Genomic DNA, 25,609 nt, shown 5'->3' with positions numbered 1-25,609 from the left:
CAGGGTCATGTACTTAGTCAGTCTTGATGTGTCACTTCCCCTGCCCTCCCATGTACTCTGAACATGTCTTTTTTAAGGGGGTAGTTTGATGGTGAAGCCATTCTGCATGTGAGCACTCAGATATATGCATGTGTTCATTTGAGTCAGATAATTGTCTTGAGGGGAACTGTAGTTTTAAGAATAAGTAACTGTAAATTATTAAATTTGGCTATTGGATGTAAAAGCAGTTTTTTACATCCTTACCCTGGCCTGGAAATGTTTTCTGTTTTCATGTTATGAGGCTGATAAATTCAGCAATACTTCCACAAGAGACATTCTCCAGTGGGAATTTCTGTGGTATAGGACCTTAAAACATACTCTACTGAATATCACCCTTCCCTTTCATGTCATTATAAACCCCTCCTTTCAGTTGTGCATTGTATTTCTACACATAAGACACAGAATAGCCAAACTGTGATTCTTAAAATGTATTCTAGTTATGTGTCTGTAGATCAGCTCCAACAATTGGATGATCTAGTTATTTTAGATTCATTTTTATAGAAAAAACACTGGAAACTGCTTGGAAATGGATTTTTTGTGCTGTCTATTAGATTGAAGTAGTACATTTGTCTTTCCTCCTCCTAGAATGTTCTGCAGTTCATTTGAAAGTCATGTTGGTGATTCATATTTTTTAAGGACAGTAATTTCTCCATTCTTTCCATATTCAGAAAGAAAGAGACCTCAAAATGAACAGTGGCTTCCACTATTTTTTTTCTTTAATGAAACTGATATTTTTCTGCACATAGACTGAGAGTGAAGTTATTTTCTGAATACTTAAAAGGAGAAAGGGGTAAATAAATCTTCTGTGTTCTGACAAATTCTGTCAGCCATTCTCCTGTTATAATCCTTGAAGCCTGCTACAAGTACTGAGCTGCCCTGGGCTAAACTTTTACATAAACTGGAATGACTGGAGCTTATTGTTTGAAAATTTGCTGTACAAAGTGCAAAGGAAGGATTTTAGACTCCTTTTTGGTGTTGTCTTACGTAATTGCTCCTAGTATATTTTCTTTTAAAACTGCAGGGTTTGCTTATGTAGTAGCCTAGCAACTACAAAATCTGACCAGTTTGAAAGCCTTTGAAGAAAACACTGTGTGTGTTTCCTCCTGAGGAAACTTTGCCAGTCCCCTTGATTTCACCTTTTCTCTGTGGTGCATTTATTATGAAATACTACCCATTGTCAGCAAGCGACTCATCAGACCTTCTGTGTCAGTATCTTTAGTCTCACTGATTAAAGAGCCAGTGCTGGGTTTTTTTTAAAGTATTGCACACTAATTCTGCAGAGCAGTTTGTGATAGAGGTCTTTTCCCACTTGTTAAATATGTATGTTGATATTGTTGATATTCTGCAAATGCACAAAGTCCTTGGGGTGTTAATAGTCTTATCAGATCAGGACATCTAACTTATTTGTTAACTTCCTTCTAAGAGCTGAAAATTATTCCACTCCTGTCTCCTTACTCCTGTTTGAGTTCTGATTTTGTTCTTAATGCAGGAAATTGCTGACAAAGATGGAAATAACAAAGTTTTGTCTTTCACCATCCCTTCATTATCTAAACCCTCAATATATCATGAGGTAAGAGAGCTACTATGGTAAATTAAAATTTGATCTATTAGAGGAATTGAAACTGGATCCATTTGATGCCACAGGCCATTTTAGATGCATCTTCTTGTAGTAAGTTTTGAATGTCTGTAGCTTGCAGCTGGTGTAATAGAATGCTATAGAATTTGTAGAAGAACAGGTATATAAATGTTCAAAAATCTTCGTTGACTGCCCATTTTTAATACAGTTAGTTATGTTGTAGTTGCAACTGTTTTTTTTCACCTCTGACATGTTAGCATAAAAGCAGTTTTCCTTCTAACTCTTCCTTAGTTCAGGTAGAACTTGCAGCTGTGTATTTCTTTCACTAATGTTTCTGTGTGATTAGGACAAACTGTACATGGATATGTAAGAATAATACTGCTGTATTACTTCTAAGTGTGTACACTTTATAACAATGAAACTAGGTAATGTTTTTAGATCCACTGTATTCTAGAGTAATCTCCATTTTTACAGATCACAAGATAAGTGTGTCTTTTGCCTTAGGTAGTTGGGAGCTTTAATGCTTTTGGGGAATTTTTACTTACAACTTAACTTCTCCTCCTTCCTTCCTTCTCCCACCACCTACTTGTAGCCCTCTACCATTGGATCCATGGCTTTAACTGAAGGAGCATTAAGTCAGCATGATCTTATCAGAGTAGTTTACAGTGATCTTCATCCTCAAAGAGAAACCTTCACAGCACAGAACAGGTAGGTGGATGTACTCTTAATATTAAAGGTGCTTCACTAGGGAGACAAGTCCTGAAAGAAAACAAAACTATTTTGTGATCAGTCCTTTCTCAGCAGTAGGTGCTCAGCAATAAATCTAGAGAACAGCCTTAGTAGTCATGAGTATAATTCTCTTTTTCTTTGTTCCATCCTTGTATGTTCTTCTGCTAGTTAATTTTGAAGAATAACTTCTCTGTCATTTCTTTGACAGATTCAAGGAATATCTTTCGTTTTATGGCTGTCTATTGAATTTTTCCTGGAAGTGTAACAAAATTCAGCTTTTGATCAGGGGCTGTGAGTCTTTTTTCTACTGGAAAAAGGGAATGGAGCTAAGTGAATAGACAGAACAGGAGTGAGAGAAATTGCCCTGCTGTTTAATGACTGTTAGCTTTACCTGTGTCTAAAGACAGCACTGGGAAAACTGATAAAATAATTTTGAATGCATTGCAGACATTTCCACTTCTAGAACTGTCCGAATATTATGCCATATCTCATTTCCTGCATAGTTCCTGCATATGCTAAGGGCTTTCAGGATTTTCAGAAGAATAAATTTTAGTGTTTATAGTGAACCTTTGATAGCCTGTTTCAAGTTAGTGAATTATAATGAAAGAGGATTAAAGGATTTGTGTGTTTACTTCTGACACCCCTTCCTGTAGGGTGCTTTTTGAGCCTGAATTGTAGATTTCTTGTGTTTAATTTCAGTGAAATATTAAGAATATAAACAATGTAAGATTTTGCTCTCCTCTTTTCAGGTTTGAGGTGCTGAGCTTTCTTATGCTGTGTTACAATTCAGCTATTGTCTACATGCCTGCTTCTTCTTACCAGTCACTTTGTATGATGGGTTCCAGGTGAGACACTTGCCTTTGAAGTAGTCTTCAGGGTCATGTAGATTTTAAAATATTCATCCAGTAAAGAAAAGTACTTTCTGATGGGGATAGATTGGTTCTTGGTATGCTTCCATCATTTTCACTTGTGGCTATGCTAAATTTGCCAAGTATGTTTAATTTTCCTGTATCTGAAAATTATATCTGTTCTTTGAGTAGAGAAGCAAGACAACATTTTATATGCAGGAGATTTCTGTTGTTTTGGAGACAGTGCCACAGTTGCTATGTATCAGTGGCCATGTGTTGCTTCTATGATGAAGATTCAGATGGGAAACTGATGCAATAAGGATATAATAAATTATCCTGGTTTTAATGTAGGCAGTATATGGGAAGACAGATCCTTTTTTCAAGAGTCAGAAATATTTCTTACAAGGCAGCTGAGAGCAGTTATCAAGACTATAATATGTGTGTTATCTGCTTTAGGTATAAGGTGACTTGCATGCTGTCATTATTCTTTAGATGGGAGGTGACATACTTCTCTTCTGTACCACTGAAATATTTCCTATAGAGAAAATTAGTTTCAGTTACTGAATTTTAGGGAGAGTCTCCTGGCTGGTAGTGGAGAACATCTTGTTCTTTAGAAGCTGGTTATGATTTGAGGAAAACAGGTGGAGGAATTATTGGCTACATGGGAGTAACACTGGACTTTCAGTGAGCTGCATATCAAGGCACTGCTACAAAACTGCAGCATAAGAATGTTCTGTGTTTATTTTAAAAAATAAATTTGAAACTAACTAAAATCTCTGTGATATAAAGACATTTGTATTCTTTGTGGAGTTAATACTTTCCTGTAATGGTGTTGTTTTTAGGCTGTGTGTGAGTGGATTTCCACGGCAGCATGAGAAACGCTGGAAAGAACACTGTGGTAGAGTGGTGTTAGACCCTGACTTCATGGTGCAGCTGCTCACAGGTGTCTATTACGCCATGTAAGTGGGCAGGGTTTTCTTACTTGAAGAGAAAGGTCTGCTTTTACATGAATTAAAATATAAATGCCACTTGGTTTATAATTGAAAAAAATATTTAGATTCATAGCACACAAGTTTGTAATCAATTAGTATATTTCCCATTACTTGCTTATTCAGCCAACAGATAATTTGAAAATATTTTTGTCAGCACTGAATTAGGTGATGAAGGGCCAGCAGTAGGTGCTGAAAAGAGTTAGGCTTCTGGTTTCAGTTTTTTCCATCTTGCCAGTACCACAGATACCTTCCATTCACAAGCATAATGAGCTTGGATGCCAAGATAAACCGATGAAATGCAGACCTCTTAAATGTCAGGAGCATCTGAGGTAGCAAAAATAATTTCTAGAGCAAATTCAGTTCTGCTAAGTAGCATTAGCGTTTGCATATTGACCCTGTTTTTTTAAAGTTTGTCCTGATTATGGCATCAATTCTGTCTTGTTTGGAGGGAACATGGAAGAGCTTTCTTGTTACACCAAGAAGTTAACAAAATATGCTGTAGTGCTAAAAGAAGTGAATGTACACTGTGGTGTACATACAGTTGATGAATTTTCTGCATAAGCTGAGCAGTGCAAAGCTGGATTTGGGGAGAAAAAAGGACAAGTTTGTTTTCATAAGATGCAGAAGATAAATGTCTCTCTTTACTTTTTAGATATAATGGTCAGTGGGAGCTTGGCCAGGAGGTGTTGGAGGACATAATTTACAGAGCACAGCTTGAACTCTACTCACAGCCCCTGCTGGTAAGAAACAATCCACTGTGATTTATGGGCCTGGTTAAGAGCAGTATGGAAGTGTTTCTGAAGTGGGCTGGTAATGAAAGCTTTTGTGTCCATTCACTGCACAATCAAATGCAAGTGATTTGTTAACAGCTGGTGTTTGCAACGTAGCTATTTATACCATACTTTTTCTGCTGAGTATTAAGCCAGGGTGTTGGGATCTTCTAGGACTCATTGAGATTGAAAGCTAGGATTTTGCTATTATATTATAGTTGGCTCAAAATGTTTATGTTGTTTTGACATATGCCGCTGATGAGTGGTTCAAAGAAGCTTAACTGAATAGTTGTATGTTACAGGGCATTGGTTGCAAAAAAGGTGTTTTCTTTGCTTCTAGACCTGCATTAGGGTTGAGAATAAGCTGTGGGTTTTAACTGATAACAAAGTAGAGAAAGCAATAGCAGGATGCAGCTGAAAGTGAAAAGGAGCTCCAGTCTCAGAGTCAATGCCAGATTTTGTTTGATAAAAATCACACAAATCCTAATCTTTACCTTGTTTGGAGGACCAGCAGTAAAATGAAGTAGTTCTCATTGGGGTGGGGATTTCTTCAGTTTTCACCGTATTTGCTGTTCCAGTCATGAAAAAAGAGAAATGGGGAAAGTGGTGAAACTGGGCTGGAAGCAGGTGGATGTGATTGGGAAGGATGAGAAGGTTGAAAGAGAGAAAGGAGAAATTTTTGTCAGATGTAGGAATGAGAATCAAAAGAAGAGGGAAAATTAAGGAGAATAAAGTACATTAGATTGCTGTTTCAGTTTCTGCATCAGAATTGTGGCTAGAAGCCTTTAGTCCTCCTCTGAGCTAACAGCAGTAAAATGTCACTGCTTTTGACATAACTGACGAAGGAGCGGATTGGCAAAATCTTTTTATGTGGCAATCTGAGATCACTCTTTTCTGAACTAAATTGCATCAAATTATTCTCCAAAGGTATTAATATTGGCTGTACAATTTATCTACAGGCTTTCTGACACTGCTGCATTTAAAATGCCTGCTATCCATTGAATTATTATAATAGTTGGTTTCTTTTGGAACTGACTCATCACTCCATCAGATTGAAAGTTTTAAATTAAATATTGAACCTGCTGAATTGGGCCATCCTATCAAACTACTACACTTGAAAAGCGTGTAGGAGCATCTGGAACTTGATGATATGACAATTTTTAGTTTTCATTGTTCGTTTTTAATCAATTTGTTCTTAGAGATTACTTCTAGTTGTACGAATCTTCTAGAATGTCTTTGTTTTTTTTCTAAAGCTCTTATTGATTCTCTATCCCATTGTTTGTGACATCATGATATCACCAATTTTTACCCCTTCCTGATTGTCAGGTTTTTCCTGCATATGCATGTAGGCCTATTCAGAGAGGTGGTTTTTTTTAAATACTCTGATCATTGTCTGCTTCCTGTCTTGTTTTACTAGCATTTTTTAAAAGTAGGTTGAAGAAATTGTCCGTTTTATTAAAATAATTACCTGCATGTCTTTTCCCTAATGCTGTATATTCAAGCAATTTGACATTTTCAAAGATTGGAGCCCTTTGCTCTCCTTGCATTCTTCATGAGTTGTGTATAATTTAGCAGCAGTATAAAATTCTGTGTTTTAAACCTAAAACTACTAGTGCCAAATAACTATCATCTGGGAAGCTTCACAGGAAAGTTGCTAAGTTCAGCTTCTGCCTAGGATTTCCTAAGAGCAGCAAATTCTTTGAAGTCTATTTAATATTAAGGCAAACCCCCACATTAGATTTATTTTTAGATACCTGTTTTCTGGTACCTATTTGTGTAGTTATGGGAATACCATCAGTCATCATTAAAATGAGGAACATCATGATCCCTGTGTTTGTTTCTTTGAGAAACATTTTTGACCATTTAGTGGATCCATGCTCTTATTTACTTAGGGTTTTACTGCCTGTAGAAAAAAACCCTAAGCTTTAAAAAAAAGCCAAGTGGAAAAAGAGCATCAGAAAGCTGTGAAATATCTGTAATGTAGAAGTGGTCTTCTATCAATCATTCTTATACAGAGACTGCAGTGGAAAGAGTAGGAATTAACACAAGTGAAAAGCCTTTTCTGGCTTAAGAAAAGTATTTCTGTTAACAAACACTGGGTACTGGTCAAGAAACCTGAGAGTTTCTACAGAGCCAAACTAATCACCAAGTGTCAGAATTAGTAGCACCTTGGACCTGGGGAGCAGACTGGTTCCAGTCAGTCTTTTCCTCTGAACAAAGAGTTCTGCATGCTTTTCAGACACAGAAATCCCAGTCTTCAGAGCACAGACACACAGGTTTTCCAAGTCTGGGGCACAGGACCCATGGATCAGCAAGTCCCTATTGTGACAGCAGCTTTATCCAATGTATTTTATTGATGCACTTACTGCTCTTATTGAATGTTCTTTCCTTAGAGCTCCTTTCTGGTAGGCAAGAGTGGATATCTGGCCTGAAACCAACCTTCCTTTGTAATTGATAACTGCAGACTTGGCTTGCCAAGTCTGAATTGTGCTGTGTGTTTGTTTTCCTGCCTTTCAGGGCTGGATTAGACATCGTGAGCAAGTGTTTTTGCATCCTGAAAGATCATGGTTTTGAGGGTGTTTTTGTCAGACAAGGACTGTGACTCATTCAGACTGGTTGTTTAGATTGTTTCAAAGATTTACTGTTGCATTGATTTTTATCTCCATATGGTTTTCCTCAGTCCCCAGAAGTACAGTTTGTGCTGCTAGAAAGGGCCAGCTGTTAAAAGGTTCAACAAGCAGAAATGCTCTGTCACGATTCCTGTCATAGTGCAGAAATCTTTTGCTATGAATTTTTAGATTTTTTTGGTATACTGACAAGAGTATCTATTTAAAAAAGGTAGCAGCTCCAGTGAGTAGAAGATTTTGGAAAATCAAGGTGTGTTCATTTTGTGGGTTGTGGTTTAGGGGGGATTTTGAAGCTTTAAGTAACGCTTTGTGTGCATCAGCTTTGTTACTGTTGAATATTGTACGTGCCATAGAGAAGCAGTTTGCTTTTCTGGAGCTGGTACACAAGTTCACTTTTTTTGAACAATTTACTTGTAAAGTAAGAGACATTGCTGAAAGTTGTTTTTGTCTTTTTTGAAGTAAACCTCTAATCCCAAAAGCATTTTATGGGAAACTCAAAGAAGCAATTAAAACATCAAAGTCAAAAGAAGTCACTTGTTCTCCTCAAAGCTGCAAAACATAACTTCTGACTTTATAATAGGCTATTACACTCATCTTTATTAAACCTATTTTAATTGTATTTTAATAACTTGATGTTCATTGCTTAGGTTGCATTTTTTTCCCTTAAATAAATCTTGCAAGTACCTGCAGTGTAATCCTCTTGGTTAGGTTCTGTTTGGCTTGTTTTTAGGGAGGAATGGGGAGCGGTATAGGGAAAGGTGTGGTGGAAATCAGCCCTGTCCCCCTGTGCACAAGGCCACTGGCTGTTTGCATTGGCTTGGGCTGTGACTTAGTTATATTGACACCCTTGTCATAAAACATAAATGGTATTTGCCTTGTCATATTGCAGTCTCTTCTGGAGGGAGACCTTCCTGTATATGTTGTTAACGTCTGTCACTACAGATGGCAAAGATAGAACAAAATTAATTACCTCGAAAAAATGGAGAAATTAACTCTGGTTTTGCAAATAGGTTTATGATGAGCTTTTCCGTGTAATCAAACTTGAATCCTGGGCATGGGGTCATTGAGGGGAATCTGACATAATTACCAATTCTTACTTGTTCTCCTTTCTGTATCCAGCAGGAGATCCAATATTGCCATTAGTGCAGTCAAGGACAGTAGTAGTACAGCATCTTACTTTTGTCTTAGGTTGCAAATGCCATGAAGAATTCGCTGCCTTTTGATGCTCCTGATGCATCACAAGAAGGCCAGAAGGTACTGAAAGTAGAAGTTACTCCAACAGTTCCAAGAATTTCTCGGAGTGCTATTACTACAGCTTCCATCCGTCGTCATCGCTGGAGGAGAGAAGGTGAGCTTTCTCTGCCAGGAGCACATATTACTACCTACTGTAATCATCATCGTCACTGTAATCTGGCTTCTGAGTTTGAATGTTTACAGAACATTGGGGGGGGCTTTTTGTTTGTTTGTTTTTAAAAGTGATACTCCATAATAGTATATAATACTTTACATCTTCAGAGCACTGCATGAACATGAATATTTTGGGTGTTTGTTTTGGTTTTGATTTTGTGATAAACTGTGAGGTAGATGAGGAAATGGAGAAACTGGAAAATGTTTATTAAGGCTTCTTTTTTCTCCATGTAACACTGTGTGAAATTGTAGGGATAAAGTGTGGCTTAGAATTTGAGTTCTTTGTTTAATCTGCACTAAAACTCAACTGCTTCCCATTGTAAATAGCTCAGGGAATGAATGCTAACATCCAGACCTAAATAGGATTCCAGCTGCCTAAAGCTACTGATGGCAGTGGGAGAGTGACAAACTGAACATCACACCTGCCATCATATGGCCCAGTTTATTGGGGAGCTCTAAAATAGGTTTGGATAGTTTAGAATTAGTCTTTCCTCAGTGTGTACTTACATCATATGGAAGTGTGCTTGACTGTATGAAGAAAAAAAAAGTAGCGATCTTTACCTTGATGTGATGACATCTTCAGTGTAGGTGTAGCAAAAAACTTGCTTTGAAATCACTTTGTCTGCTTTTAAAGCTTTGTTACTTCATGTATAAAATATTAGTTTTAAAAAGCTGCATAAATCAATGAAGGTAAAAAGGAGAATAACATAAGAATCAACTGAGAGTAAAAAGTCTGCAGACAGGAATTGCATATTTTCCTGTGGTACATTTCTTTCCCCTTTTATTTTTTATTATTCTTCTTGGTCATGTGCAAGAGGATTTGATGACCTCTGGTCTTCAGCTGAATCAGGATGTCCAGGACAAGAAGTAGCTGTCTCCTGTTTTCAGGACTCTGCGTCGTGTTTGTCTTCACTGTAGTTCTATTCAGCCATTCTACTCATTTGCTGGTCTCTGGTCTACAGTACAGCCCACCTGTCCCTTTCTGTGGGTGTTCTCACCACTTCTAACTCCGCATGGGCAGTGTTTTGTGTTTGTTCCATGTCAGCATAAACTTTCTATTTTCCCTGCCTGGGTTGGAATGCCAAGAAAGGAATAGAAAAGCACTAAAATGTTATATGTTGAATCCCAGATGGCTTTGACTTCTCAATCGAGGCTGACTCAAGCATTCCTGGCTCACCGATCCAACACGGCTGCACAGACCTAGGGATCAAACGTGAGCAAGAGGGGGAGGTGCTGCTGCGCAGGACCCCTGAGCATGGCTTCCCGGAGCCCACCTTGGCAGCAGCCACAACAGAGGGTAGGACAGAGATGAGGAGGCAGAAGTCAGTGAGGCAGTTGCTGGAGGAGGATCCTGGCTCCCTATCCCCAAGCAGAACTTCTTTCCATTCTAGTGTGTGTTTCCGCTATCCCAGGGTGTATTAGCTTTCTTTGCAATACACACATCCCCTATATACCTAACATCAGGTCAGGAACTACCTTTTGTTATCATGTGGGCTGGCCTGGGGCTTGCATCTGTGTGGTGAAACACTGCTTGGCATGGCACAAAAAAAAAAAAAAAAGACAGGGGTAATATCCAAGAGCTTTGGGATTGCTTGGAAAGTCTCTATTACTGAGCATGTTTAATCTGATATTAAGAAGAAAAAATATGCACCAGATGAACATGAATCTAGCACTGAAAAGTAGACAGTACAGAATATAAATGGATTTGGCTCCATTTTAGTTAAAATAGTGTCTTGTTAGTCTGCAGTTTTTAAGTTTTCAAGAATGAAGTCTCCTGTTGCCATTGAAAGTCAAGCCTATCTAAAACAGGCATACAGTTACTGATGTTTTATTTGTCAGTCATCTTTTCATTGAAATGTCATATTTGTGCAAGTCATTTAGAACTGGCTGCTCTACAAGCACCAGAAAAGTGCTTGTGTTTTCAGGAAGAAATTATAAAAACTTTAGAAGCCATTACTCTTTCTTTCTTAGTTGTGCTGTCCACACAAATGAAGGGCTGTGTGGCTTCAGAGGTCTGCTTGGCAGCCAAGAATAGCAGATAGAGTAGGTGGCAGAATTTTATTTAAGTTCATCTACTTTTGAGTAAAGAGGATTTCCTTGATGAAAGACATAGTTTCAAGTACTGAACTTGAATCATGATTTCTCCTCAGAGATGAGAATTAATTTCTTACAGATTTAAATGAACATATTTTCAAGTACTCTCCTATCTTAAGCCTTCTTCTGTATGTGAACTTTGGTGTTTCCAGCCTCTATAAAGACATTAGTTGATCATGAATAAGATTTATTTGCACATTCAGATATGGGCTACTTTTCTTCTTCAGATTTGTTTTTCAGGAAACAATCGAGAGAATTTGGAGACTTAATTTTAGAATCACAGAACAAAGTTGCTATCCAGCAATAAAGAGTAGAAGAGAGTGGCATAAAAATATTTAGTGCAGGTTTTTAATCTACTTGGTGCATTGTGAATTTGAGCATGCTCAGTAAATGATCCTGTCTTCTCTTAAACTCACTTTCCACTTGATCTTACTCCGTTTTATAACTCTTTGCATGTGCATGACTTGAAGGATATAGAGAAGTCCTGAGCTGCAGAGAACTTTCTGGGACAGACAGGAAGTGGGAAGAGAAGTTGATAAAGATGATGCATTTTAGTCTTGTTTGAAGCCATTGATATAATATGGCATATTATTGGATATATATATATATCCATATCATTCCACATTCTCTGCTTCAGTACAAATGGATTGAATACCATTTACTTCTGTAACATTAGCAATGTATAATTACATTCTTGATCCAACTGAGTATTCCAGCTGATAGCATCTGGGAGAATGCCAAGGAAAGGAGTTTGCCTTGATTATCGACATAAAATTGTGGATGTATATCCAGGGTTCTGTTTGTTTTCTAATGCTGATTTCACAAAAAGCTTCAGCCAGAAAATTCTTTCTTACAAATACCAGTTTGATGTCAAACAGCACAAGGAAAGACTGATCACTTGTAGTGACTTTTCAATCTTCAGATAGAGGAAGGATAAACATGCTAAAAGTCATTTTAAAAAGGTGTATAAAACCCCTTCTTCAGATCAGTGTTTTGACCCCTTTAGTAGAAAAAGACAAGACTTCAGGGATAACTCAGTAATGCAGTGCAAGCTATTCTGCTTCTGGGTGATTGCAGCTGTGGTTTTGTGCATTATTTTGGGTCAGTGGAGAACACTGAGTCTGTATCTAAAGTACTAGTTGTGTATATGTACAAATAGCAAATTATTTGAGGACGGATTTATTCTGATAAGGAACAGTGGGAGTCTTGAATACACACTGTAGTGCAATGGATGTGATTTCTGTTGGGTTGCACTGTCACTTTCTCTTTTGGCCTTAAAATAAAGAGCATTTGGAAGGGAGTAGATTTTTAGATTTTATTTCCTTTTGAAATTGTCTTATTGGTCTATTGGAACATAAAACAAAAAACCAAACAAACAAAAAAAAAGAGAAAACTTCATCGTTACATCATTCTGTTTTCCTTCCCAGAGTATGTAAGGACTCAAACATTTTTTATTATTTCTGAGGGCAGTTTTTAGAGGAAAAATAAGATGTATTAGGAAAAGAATGTGTTTGCTGAATTACTTTAATCCCATTGGGAACCTCTGTAGGTATGTGGGTCTGACTAGACAGACACTCTCTTGCATGTTATCTTCTCTATCTTCTTCATTTTTGAGCACTGCTGAGCAGCTTGGGCCTCTGTATAGTTGCAGCAACCAAAAGCTTGCAACAACCCCTCTCAGTCTTATCTTTAAGTCTCCTATGCATAAAATGCCACTTTTTCAGTGTGACTGCTTCACAGTCCCTGAATAGGACATGTGCTTCAGCATCCTGTTACTCAGCAATGCTTTAACATAAATTTTGAAAACTACTGATGTTCTTGTAATAATAAAAATCTTAGCAGTGTTGTCTGGAGACAACTTCTTACAAGTTCCACATCTTTATGTTGAATAAGAAGGGCTTGAGAGGGGGCTTCAGCTGCTTCTCTTGCTGCTTGTAACTGGATATGCTTTCATCCAGCTTTGCATGGTTATATTAAAGAAACATAAATGTTGGTTAATTGAAAAAGTGGTCTTGCTTTTGGTATGTTCCAGTAATGTCTGACTTTTATCAGTAACTTTGATTGTGTGTGGGAAGGTTGGAGGGGGGAATGTCAGTGTGGATTGTGGATAAAATATATCACTGTCTAGTGTAAGAAAAGACAGGTATGTGTCAAGGAGAAGAAGAAGGCCTAGTTTTACCAAACAAGGTGGTCAGGAAGTGGGGAAGGTACGTGCATTTAAAATATGGTTAGGGGAAGTTAAAGCAAGTAACACAGCCTTCATTTTAATAGTTGCTCTGGGAACCTAAGGACCTTCTTTTTCTAAGGCAAAAGGCTTAACCAAGGAAGAAAGACTGCAGTAACATGAACTATGTTATTTTTCTGCTTCTGGGAGGCCAATGAGTCAAGTAGAACTATTGAAAACTACAGAATCATCTCTCATTGCGTTGTTTTGAGAGAGGCTGAGAGTGGTTTGATTTGGAGATGTCTAAATATCTTTTGTAAGCCGATACACAGCGATGGTAATTCCAGGGCAAAGTTTCCTGAAAAGAAGTAGTAAATGTAGAGCAGAGTAATGAAACCTCCCTGGAAAGTTTTGGGTTTGCATTACACCTCAGAAATGTGAAATGGGATCAGGCAGTATTCCTGCTACACAGAGGCAGCTACAACACCAAAAGCTTTCTGTCTGTTCTGTTTGCCACGATGTAAAATGTTCCTTAGCTAACACTCAGCATGAGAGAATGAGCTTCCACTCAAATATTAGACTCTCTCAAATACTTGCCGCCATGTTTTTCCCACTCTGCAAAAAAGATTTAAATGTCTTTGCTTGGCAGCAAGTGGGTTCAACAATCTTAACAGTAGAGCACCACAGTGGCTTTAGCCGGGCTGGATCTGTATTTCTCCAAATAATCACACTCTACTGCTTTTACAAAGAAAGGCAAAATTCTTGTAGTCTGCGTGACTCCTTTTTTGCTAACATGGTTAAAATTTATGCCTTTTTCTTATTGAAATGAGATACACAGAGAAAAACTGTTGCTCCATTTTTAGTTTTGAAATTTGAATGCTGCTCAGTTTTCTACTAAAACAAAAACTTCTGAGAACTTGGAGCTTAGAAAAAAGCTGGAATAAGATTAAAAGATAAAAAATATTTGTGTGCAGCCCTAATCATATTTAAAGCCTAAAAATAAGGATTTAAGAAATAATATTGTAATGCTTTTATTTTCCTTTTAGATTCCAGTCAAAAGCACAGTTCTTATAACATAAAGTGTTTCAGAGATTTAATTTCTCTTAATGCAAGGGTTTCCTTTTTTTTTCCCTCTGAAAAATGTAGGTGTTGAGATAAAAGCAAATATGGTAGAAATACCTGGATGGGATTGCTGTAAATTCAAGGAGGATTGAATTTTGGAGAAGAGAGAACTAGGAATTAGGTTAATCTCCAATAGAAAGTATGGTCACGTTGTTCACAGTGCGAGCTACACACAAGAGAAGCCTTCTACCTCTGCTGGAACATTGTGATTGTTAGACTAGGAAGTGGCCTAATTCTGAAGCTTACTGAGCACTCACGAGAACTTACTCTGACTGAAAGAGATCCTTAGATCTTGCCTCAAAATAGGATAAAAATAGACTGAAAGGGTGCTGGGTTTGTTTTAGTTTGGTTTTTTTAAGAGCATGTAGTAGGAGAATGGGTAGTAGTAGTATCTGCAGACCAAGCTAAAACAAATTAGCCAAATGGGGCCCAATTCTTGTTTATAGACAAAGTTTGGGAACGATATTCTGACTGATAAAAGTATTACAGATGAAAGGCTAATCAAGCTCAGGGAGCACTTACTGTTAGACTCTGTTAAATATGGCAGGAAAATTGGCTGAGAATCCAAAAAAAATTAGGTAAGTGGAATCCAAGCGGATTAGCAAATGAGGTTTGTTTTGATGTTCTGTGCACATCTTTGTCTTCATGTAACTTGAATGCATTCTCTGTTTTCTGATTGGTTTGGGGATTTTTTGGTTGCTTCTTTTTTTCTTAATAGATACTGAAGGTGTAAATGGAAGAGAGGAGTCTGTAAACCTTAATGATGCTGATGAAGGATTTTCATCAGGAGCTTCCCTCAGCAGCCAGCCAGCTGGGACCAAACCTGTATCCTCTGTATCCCAGAAGAGCAGCTTAAGGAAAACAGCAAGTGGGCGTTCTGCTAAGGAGAAAGAAAGCTCTTCTGCAGCAAAATCCAATGAGAGCCCTCGGGATTCAGTAGCTCGAAAGCAGTACACGCACCAATCATCTGACCTGGATGGAGATGTAATTGAGATGACACCTACTAAGAAACACCTCAGCCTGCCTGCTGGGCAGGTGGTGCCAAAAGCCAACAGTCTGGGCCTGATCAGGACCGCCAGTGCTTCCTCCAGTAAATCATTTGACTATGTGAATGGCAGTCAGGCAGGCTCCAGTGTTGGAGCTGGCACAGAGGGTTTTACCAGTCTAGCGGCTGGCAACACCAATCGGTTTTCAACTATCAGCCTACAGGAGGACCGGCTAGGCCAAGCTGGGGAAGGTAAAGATCTCCTTTCCCCAGGAGCTCCCCTAACCAAGCAGTCTCGATCTCCAAGTTTCAATATGCAGCTGATATCCCAGGTGTAACTTTGACTCCCTTCCTTAGTATTCCCTCTTCCCCCTTAATCCCTGGCAAATTCATCCTTAGGCAAAACATGAACCATCATCCCACAGTGTGAAAATACTGACTGTTGTGATCTCGTTTCATTTGGTTTAGCTATCATACTGTATTACTGAAACAGCAATAATTCTTCCCTCACCTTCATCCTCCTTCCCCCTTGTAAACATGGTTGTGAAGCAGTATATCATGTACTGTACGCCTTTTTCCATGCCTTCCTTTCTCTTTGGGTGATGTGCAATCCATCGTAGGCTGATCAGTCCCATTTCAACACTGTGAGACTGGAGACACCGGCGGAAATGGTGAATGTGATCCCTATGAGATGATGCTTTGGCTTTGTTAAGAAATAGAAACGGGTTTGTTTTCTCGGTCTACAGTACTGCAAAGACTACTGGATCCTGACTTGTCTTTCTCAGAACCAGGAGTGCCTCAGAGATTCTAGTGTGACTTTGGACCTCTCTGAGTCTGTGCAATCAATTCTGGGGAGGGGATTGTCATTGCTGCTCCTGGCTGCCTACAGCACTTTTTTCATTAAATGAGGGTAGTTTTTTCTTGACTGCCCCCAGTCTCTCATCCCAGAAGCTTTTGATGTTCAGCAACTGAGACATGCATATTAAGAAGCTGTATTCCCTCGGAGACAGGATTCTAGGTTGATAATGTAGGTTACAATGCACTTCTAATGGCGTTGTAGCCATTTGTAATGTTACATGTCTTCCCCTCCAGGACACAGGGTCATTCTGCATTTAGACTAAAAGTTAGACACCACCATGCTGTTAAAGCAATTTGGTTTGTAAGTGGGAAGGAGACACTACTTCCCCAGGAAATAATGGCTAGCTCTGCTTCATTTTTGTTGTTGCTGTTTTTGTTGTGAGGTGCTGATCACCGAATTGAAAGGTGTATTCGGGTAAAGAGTATTTCTCAGGCTGCTGTCTTTTGTACCGTGGCTGTTGGGACACCCCCACCCCTTTCAGCTACTTTCTCAATGTCCCTGAATTCAGTGGTGGAGTCATTTGAGGAATCCTATAGTTCAGACAGACCATACTCTCAAGGTGCTGTCTCAGGGATAGAGACAATATTTTGCTAGGAATATTGTAGTTTCAATGTGAAATGCTTTTCTAGCAATGCCGTTTGTGCAAAGGGGTACTGACAGTCCATTTTTTTTTTTCCCCAGAAGGATCACACTTCATTGCCTTGGTATATATAATCTTTTGAGTTTTTTTAACTCTTATTTTTTGTGGATTGGCCCTGCCCTAGAAAATGCAGAACTCGTGCCATTGAGCCAAGCCTCGAATGTATATGACTGGTGTGTGGGCACTGGCTGGTACTTATGTCAGAGGACACTGCTTAGAAGCACATTTCTGGTTACTCTGGAGAATGTTCGTCATTCTCTCTCCATCTCTCTGTATCTCTTTTTGGATTGATAGAAAAGGGGAAAGTTCATCCTCTCTGCTCAAGTCCTGTATGATATTCTGGAAGTTTACAAACTGTAAACCTTCAGGAAAGAGTTACAATTTTTATGTGGGCACTTTTGTTTCACTGTCACTGTGAAGGATAAATGTAAGCAGTTACAAACAGCAGGCTGCCTTTGAATGATACTCTTTAAGATATTCAGAACAATGAACGACATAGTGTGGTATTGCTGATAGTTGATTTTGGTGGGGATTTTTTTAAAGCTTTATTTAAAATAGATTTTTTTCCAAATTTACATTAAAATTCATTAAAATGTTTCAAGTTTTTTTTGTGGTTTGATGAGTCACTTTGCTAGCCTAGTCTTCATATCATACATTCATAAAGTGAATTTAGTGGCATCTGATGTAGAAATTCAGGTAAAGAGTAAATAGACTCATCAGAAGGAAAACCTGACAGTTTCTAAATGGAAAATAGATTTTAAGGACCACCAGTCATGCACAAATGGAACTAAGGCAACGCTGAGATGAAGCTACAAGGCTTACATTTCTGTAAAAATGTCAAAAGCTGTATATGGTTAAAATCTTCTTTATAAAATAAAATTTTCCTAGTGGAGACAATTGATAAGTCATGACTGGAAGTACCAAGTTTATACTTTGTAGAGACTATCAGAAAGGAAGTTTGTTTAAATATTTGGGAAGGAAAAGGTCAGGAGTGTCAGGTAATTTTCTAAGAATTACTTAGTTTTAGTATTTTAAAAAGTATAGTTGTTCATTAGCAAGGTTCTCTACTTTCTATATTTGTCATTAGATGCACTTCTCCAGAAGTTTTAGGGCACTTAATTGGCATCAGGTCAAATTTTACAACCTTTTTTAAAAGCAATTTTTTTCTGTGGGGTCCCACACTACGAAAACTATTTCAGGAAAGTGAGATGGCTTTACTGACTTCAGATAGGGAAGTCAAATGTACATGTGTAAATTCAAATTGTCAAAAACTTCAGTCAAACTACCTTTTAAATTATTTTTACATTTCTCATTTTGATCATGTGCCTTTTTTTCTGGTTTCATTCATTGTATTTTGGTTTGTTCTTGTGTATATATACCTACTGCATATCAGTCTATTTAAAAAGAGTTCAAATTTATCCCTGTTAAAAATATTATGGTTTCTATCTGCTGATGTGGTACATCTGTGACTTCTCAAAAATTACCCTTTCAGTGCAGTGTTTCAGTTGTGGGAGCTTGTTTTATTGTTTTTCAGCCAAGTACTGTTGAACATTTACCTTCCCAATGGAGTAATCCCAAGTATCTCCAAACCAGCTGTAGTAGGAGGCTCTGCAGTGCTGTGTATCATGTTTATCATTACTGCTGTGTTTCAAACCACTCTAAGGTGTGGCAAGATCATAGCAAATCTTTATACATTATGTTCAGTGCATTCCAAAGTACTGTGACAGAAATAAAATTAAAAGTGTTTGGGATATGGGTGGAGGGAATAATCTGCTGGGTTTCTGATTATATATGCTAAAGACTAAACAAAGTACAAAACATACTTAAATTTTCTGACACCTGTGACAAATGTTTAGACTTAAATCAAACTTCCTTATCCTAAATTCACTCTGCTGTCTTCTTTTAGAACATTTGGTACTGGAGGCACTAGATTTAGATTTCTGTGCTGTTTGAGTGCAACTGCATCATTATAAAAGGACAAGAAGCAGAAAACTATGATTTTCCCCTCCATATATGTGCAAGCATGCACATACATGCAATTCTTAGGTGAGGAAGGGTAGATTCTATTTTCTGATGTATCCATATACTTCAGTAGGAAAAAATGAAATGTTCCTTGATACACATCACAATATGCTGTCATTTTGCAATATATTTTTTTTTACTTTATCATTTTAAGAAAATACAAAATGTTGGGATTGTGAACTCTAGCTTGATTATCCTTTTCAGGGATTTATTGTGAGAAGCTTTTTGGTTGAAAGGTGTTTGAAAGGTGAATCATGCTTTCATTCAGCAGAGAGCAAAGTGATGCAGTAAAAATACCTATTAAAATTATTGTTGCAAAATGACCGTTTCAATTTCTGTATTATCCCTTTAGTTTTCATTTGGAAAATTTTATAAAATGGATTCTTTGGTATCACTGTCTATTTTAAATGCAGTTTTCTTTGAACACCCTTTCTGATGTGAATTTGAAGTTTTTTAACAGCATACTTCATTCTGTAATGCTGAACATCATGTTGCAGCCAGTAAGCATTAGATCTAGTATTTGTAGTTTGCAAGTGTGTTGGTCTTAAATGCATTTCCAACATACTCCTGCTAGCTTTAACGTAATTAAAGTCATCAATATAGTGAGAAAAAAAAAAAAGATATTTTCTGACAAAGTATTTATTTGCACTACTTATGAATACTGGAGTTTACTGGGACAGGGTTTTTTCTCACCATGTGAGGTTTACTTGTGTGTGAGTAGGTGCATACATTTGTCACGTGTTGACAATCAATTGCCTCAACTGTGTGTATACTGTATGTAAATAGGAACGTATTTTTCAAGATTAAGGGGGAAACCTGCATCTTAGTGGTGGTAAAGCTACTCTGCAGTAAGGTGACCCCAACTCTGCTTTTTGTCTTCAGATACTATGTGGTTTGTTTTACTTCTTTAATGAAGTTTATTAGTGTTCTTGGAAAATTGTAGCTCCAGGGAAATTTTCCTCAATATTTAATGTATAACATGTTCAGAGAATTATATTTTGAAAAATTAATTTTGGAATAGATAATTCTATGCTATGGCTGTATTTTAACCTAAGAGTTTGAACTTGTCCTATTTTATCATGAACCAATGGCTATCTCCTCTAAGTGTTCAGCATTTTAACTTTGGTCACAAACCAGACACGTTTATCTTGGCTTACAAATTTAAATTAATTTGAAGACTAAGAGAGAATCCAGAGTAACTTTTTGAATAAAATCATAAAAACCAAGCTGTACAGTATGGGTACTGCGCTCATAATCCTAGAGGAGGTGGGGAAAATAGAGTGGAATATGTTTGAATGAAACGTATGTACTGCACACGAAAGAAATTACTTTGATGTTAGTAGATCTAATAATCTTATCCTTAAATTCTCTCACTGCCAAAGATTTTGCTACCTTGGCATGTTTAACATAACATTAAAGCCATCAGCTAGATGTCATTTGTAACAAATACTTATATCATAGGAATAGTTTTCATCAGAAGAGTAAATGTACCTCTTTTATTTCAGTTTCTTGTTTAGGATAATTGCAGGACTAAAGTTGCAAAATATCACTCCTTTTCAAGCATGCTAAGCAAACAAGCCAGATCCTCTGTACTTGCATCACATTCTTGATTTATATAATTTTTTATATTTTATATTATCTTCAGTATTTTAAATGCTATTTGGTTCTAGCATATGGGCCTTAATCTCTGTTCATTATTTTTGTTTTTTCCTAACTGACACTTGGATAAACTTTGCTGTTGAAAAGTTTTCTGTTGATGATTCGGGGTAGAAAATCAGGACATGGGTGTTGTGTTAGTGAATACATGTATCAGTCTATCAGAATTTCTGTCATGGCCAGCTGAAGAGACAAAATACTTGCCTGCCTCTTCCACAGTGGTGGAAGATGATGGTGAGCTGTGAGCAACTTGGTTTGTTCCTGAAAATAGTAAGTAGATTTTGCAAGACTGATACTTATCAGGTTTTCCATCTAGTTATTATGAAATTTTATTAATCTTGGAACAAGATTTTAAAACAACTGCCAACCATTTTAGATAAACTTGCTAGTAGGTTTGTCAAGTGTCAAGGCCTGTGATATTAAAAGTTTAGAAGAAAGCTGTGCAAGTCTTAAGGGTACCTTACTGCTTCAGAAAAGGATTAAGAAAAATCTGTCCCATTTTAGTCATCTGTATTTGAGATTTAATGAAAAAAAAAAATACAATTTTGATTCCATCCTTTTACTGATTTTTCTCTAGGCTATATCTTTCCCTGAATTTTATTTAACTGTGTTCATCAGATTTTACCAAAGGTAGTATCTGAGGGACCAGCTGAATTAAAAATGGGTCCATAAATTGTCCCTTCTATCATAAAGGATTCTTAAGGTTTTCCTGTGAGGAGCTTGATGGGAACAGATGTATATTAAAGCTTTGTATCCATACAGTAAAACGTTGCCCTACATTTTACCTTGTGCATGATGAGCAGAGTGATGAGATCAAGTTTTGTTGAGCAGCCACTTGGGCATGAGCTCCCAGTGTTTTACAGTCTGTAAGGTTTAAGCAGTTTTAGAGAAGACTGTCTTTGCATTCTGATACAACTTTTTAATAAGTGATTAATAATCTGTTCAGGAGTCAACATTCAAATTGCTTTAAAATGTGGTTTGGAATTCTCACAGGTTTTGATTTTAGAGGGCAAAATGGTCAGGGGGAGATTTCTGTTTAGAAGTATCTGCTGGTAAAGTGTCTCTATGGTGCTTTGTCATGGAAACTTCCTTACAAATCAGTAGTGAATCCTATGTGTTTGAGTCTTCATCCTCCCCAGAACTGATCATGAAACAGAAAAAGTAGAGCAACCTTTTACCTTTAGTTCTAAAACAAATACTTGGGAGTAACAGAAATACTGGCTATTGACACTGTTCTTTCTGTTTAGACAGTTACTGTGGTCGTGCTAGAATTTCATGTTATTAGTTTATGAAAAATGCAAGTAGTAAAAACTTTGTGGCTTCAAGTATACAGTAGATGTGAGTTAACAACCACTCAGGATAAATCAACATGTCAAAATAGTAATAGATTCCTAGTACTGGGGTGTGTGATGTGTGTGTGTGTCAGTGTTCAATGATTACTTCTGTTTTCTTGCACAGAGTACATGCTTTAGGGGTGGGTATTACTAGCTGGTTATTTATGGACAAATACCATATGATTAAATAAAACAGAGTCATTTAACACTTTTTTCATATTGAAGATTCCAGGAAAAAGCTAATAAAGATTTTTAATAATCAGCTGCTCTTAATACATTTTAGATTTACTATGGTAGCTTTTATTTGCTATTAGAAGACCCCAACAGCTAAATTGATATATACGCCATGCTGCATTTTTAAAATTTGTAATTCCTGTACTTGACAATTTCTACCCCTGATCTGTTTTTGTCCTTATAAGAATACAGGACTTGCTCTCAGTTTTACTAGCAAAAAAAAAAAAAACATTCTGCGAGGATTAAAAGATTATTTTCTTACTTTTTTCGTCATACCAGGTTTGTTTCTCTGAACTAAGGTTTCTGAGGATTTTTACTACTTTAGCATTATTTAATCTCATAGAAGGAGCATAAGCAGGACGTAGCCCACTTCTTGTGGACACAAGACTAGGCAAAAGGACATGGCTTGGTGGTGTGAGCCCCTCTTGACCAGCATAGCCCTGCTTGCTGGTGTGAACCCCAGACCTTTGGGATTCGGTACTGGTGAAGGACTAAATCAAACAGGTTTTTAATAACCGTGACCTCTGCTGTATGATGTCTTTTAACCTGGGGACCAGGGAAAGTCTTCATTCTTAGTCCTGAAGAAGGCACGTATTGAAGATCATGTTATTGGTGCATGTAAGCCATTATCTTAACTGTCTTACTGAGCTGGTTCATGCTGTTGACTTGTTGAAATGTGAAATGTAGTTACTATTGACTTTGTAAATACCTGCCAGAGAAGAAATATAATTATTTTAAATCATTGTAAATAGAGATGTATAAAACTCGACACAATCTGCAATGCAGAAAAAATTATATATATATATATATAAATATATAAAGATGTTAAATAAATATCGTGCTGTTTCTGAACAGAAATGACTACTTTGTGACTTGCTGGTTTTTAGAGGTGTGATTGAGGCTGGTGCAGGCGGGACGGGCGCCGAGGGCAGCCGTGAGGGGGGCGCTGAGGGCAGCCGTGAGGGGGCTCTGGCGGGCGGCGCTGCTCCGGAACGGGCTCGCGGCGGCTTCGCGTCGCCACAGCGACCGCGGGCACGAGCCGGGGGGCGCGCGCGGGCCCGGCGGCGGAAGTCCCGCCCCGCGGCCGAGGCGGGCTGGGAGCAGGGTGCGGGTTGGCTCTCGCACAGGTCCCTCAAGGCGCGGGGCCCGGGTTGGCTGCCTCGGGGACGGCCCCGGGCTGGCACGTGAGCCCGGTTCCGCCTCCCGCTGCCACCGCTTCTGCCAGGGCGCGGGGAGCGGGCGGGACCCCGGTCCCGCAGGAACGGCGCCGTGAGGGGAGAGGGGTGAGGCGGGGCCGGTCCGCGCCCCCCCGGCGGCAGCGCCCCCCGGCGGCGGGGCCGCGCCCACGTGAGGGGAGCCGCCATGAGCCGGCCCGAGGGGATGCGCGGCAGCCGCCGCTCCCTGCAGGTGAAGTTCGTGCCCGACGAAGACGTCCTCAGGCACATCTCCGACGACGCAGGTACAGCCGGCCCGGGGCATAGCCCAGCCCAGTGCCGCCCACTGCTCCCAGGGCTCTGGGAGAGGGCTCCGAGCAGCCGCGGCCGGCCCCGGGAAAGGGGCTCTGCAACACCCGAGCTGGGTTCTGCAGGAGGACGAGGCCTCTGGGGTCGTTCTGCCCCGCTTGACTGCTCCCGTCAGAGTGTCTCTGTCCCAGCCCGGCACTGGACAGGCTGCAGTACGAGCTCTCGGTACCAGCTCCCCCCGCAGCAGCGTGTACGGGCGCCGGGGCAGCGGCGCAGGGAGCCGGGAAGCTCCTCGGGCCTGACGCGGTTAAAACTCGCACGGGCAAAGAGGAATGAAGCTGCAGGTGTATGCTGTAGGAGTGCTCTGCTGCGGTTCTGACTACTTTTAAGCTGGGGAGCCTCTGTGGAGATGCTTAAAACTTGCCAGTACAAGGCACGGAGCATTTCTTTCAGACTTCACTGCTGATCCTGCTTTGAGCAGAAGGTCATGCAGATGGTCTCCAGAGGGCTTTCAGCCTACAGTCTCCCATGAGTGTACTGACAGCCTACAGGCGAGGTATTTTCTAATTGTTCCTCTTCTCTAGGTAAAAATGAGGGTTGATGAGTACCATCCCCTTTGCATGCAATTTGATACTGTGATGTGTGAGCCACTGTCATTTCTCGGTTCCTCTCTGTGGAGCTGGTGTTCACTGAAATGGGTGTCTTACCCTCATGGACTGCAGGAGCCAGCATTTGTGGTGGAGGAGGGATGAATGGCTATAGGGTCAAATATTGACCAGCTGTTCTTTTAGCAGGACGTCTCAGCGTTGAATTTGTTGAGTGATTTGCTTAACAGGAGCCTGGTCTCTTAAGTTGGGTGGCTGTGTACTACTGCAATAGAAATAATGAAATGGCAGGAGGTTAAAGCTTTTATTACAATTCTAGGAACTAAAGTACGGAAGGACAAGGCTCAGCTGAGTGTCAATGTCAAGAGATTTGTGAAGAAGCTTGAGAATATTTCTGATAACGAAGCTCAGGAGATCCTGGAAGAGAACTATGTTGCTGCTCTTGGAATATGTGCCCAAGGTATTAGCAGGGGAAAACCTAACACAGCTCTGACTTCAGGAGATTCTTTCAGTGTTAGGGTTGTACAGTGCTGGTGAAGTTGCTTTTGAGGGCTCAATCTGCCCTGTCTGTGCTTGTGGTAACAGGTAGAAGGGAAGATTATGATTCTAGGATTTTATTATTATATTTGTTTTGTATCACCTGCAGTATAAAGCCAAATAGTGAAATGTTACATTCCATCTTTCTTGGGTTGGGAATATTATCAGTGCTTTTAAAATAGCTGCAAGTAACATGTCTTTTCACAGATCCAGTGGGAAATGGCTCAAATATAAGTGGTGGTGAAGTGTACTCATTCCAGACTCCCAAACGCTCCAATAAAATGGCAGAACTGGGTATGTTTTGCTCTTCTTTCTCTGCAGACTTAGGAGAAGCAAGCAGAAGGTAGCAGTTCCAGAGAGGGTGGACTGTTTCAGTTCAGATAAGGTGCTTGAAAGGGATTGTCACTCACATGAAGAATCCTTGTATGTCCAGCATCATCTGAACTTCATTAGTGTTTATTTATCACAGCTAATGATACGTCCTACAAAGGATGAGCTGAGGGAGAGGGAACATCCTACTGAATCACTATACAGAAACTGATTTTGGTGCCTCTTAGTTTCTGCTGTGTCTTGGGAAGTTGTGTTTCCCATCTTAGACCTCCTTCTGCAGCAGGGGGGATTTCACTGGTGCTGCCTCCTGGAGCCATGACTCAGTTTGAAAACTGAGGAAAGTCATACTGTGACGGTCTGTTAGTGCCAGTGTTGTTACATGGAATAGGCTGTTGGTCGCACAATGGTAGGAACTGTTAGCAGGGTATTTCAGATTCACATCAGTCATTCAACTTCAGCCTGTACTGATAAGGAGTAGACACAGGTAAATAGTTCTTCCTGGGGAGCTGATGTGTTTGCTGTATCTGATGATCTGTTATGTCCAGCTGAGCAGTCTTCAAGTACTAAGTGAGCCTG

The 25,609-nt window shown here is 39.1% G+C and overlaps 1 protein-coding gene across 11 annotated transcripts in view; it reads left to right on the top strand.

Moving 5' to 3' along the window:
- Positions 1–25,609, top strand: part of LOC139593573 (hyccin 2) — a 67,733-nt gene that overhangs the window by 27,499 nt on the left and 14,625 nt on the right. For 9 of the 11 annotated variants that reach the window (XM_071434612.1, XM_071434616.1, XM_071434613.1 and 6 more), the window contains 8 exons: positions 1,529–1,609; positions 2,208–2,323; positions 3,094–3,189; positions 4,035–4,151; positions 4,837–4,924; positions 8,770–8,929; positions 10,118–10,285; positions 15,087–22,959. In XM_071434612.1, coding sequence (XP_071290713.1) covers positions 1,529–1,609; positions 2,208–2,323; positions 3,094–3,189; positions 4,035–4,151; positions 4,837–4,924; positions 8,770–8,929; positions 10,118–10,285; positions 15,087–15,691 — 1,431 coding nt within the window. In that variant the 3' untranslated portion in view covers positions 15,692–22,959. Of the gene's footprint in view, positions 1–1,528; positions 1,610–2,207; positions 2,324–3,093; positions 3,190–4,034; positions 4,152–4,836; positions 4,925–8,769; positions 8,930–10,117; positions 10,286–15,086; positions 22,960–24,485; positions 24,627–24,910; positions 24,998–25,609 lie in introns of those variants that run through there. The other 2 variants (XM_071434621.1, XM_071434620.1) reach the window with 2 other exon arrangements.

Source organism: Agelaius tricolor, unplaced genomic scaffold (genome assembly GCF_023055355.1).
Source record: "Agelaius tricolor isolate 1412-34295 unplaced genomic scaffold, bAgeTri1.0.p SCAF_10, whole genome shotgun sequence".
In the NCBI taxonomy this organism is placed as follows: domain Eukaryota; kingdom Metazoa; phylum Chordata; class Aves; order Passeriformes; family Icteridae; genus Agelaius; species Agelaius tricolor.
Note: the sequence above shows the minus strand (reverse complement) of the source record. Positions and strands in the feature narration are given on the sequence as shown.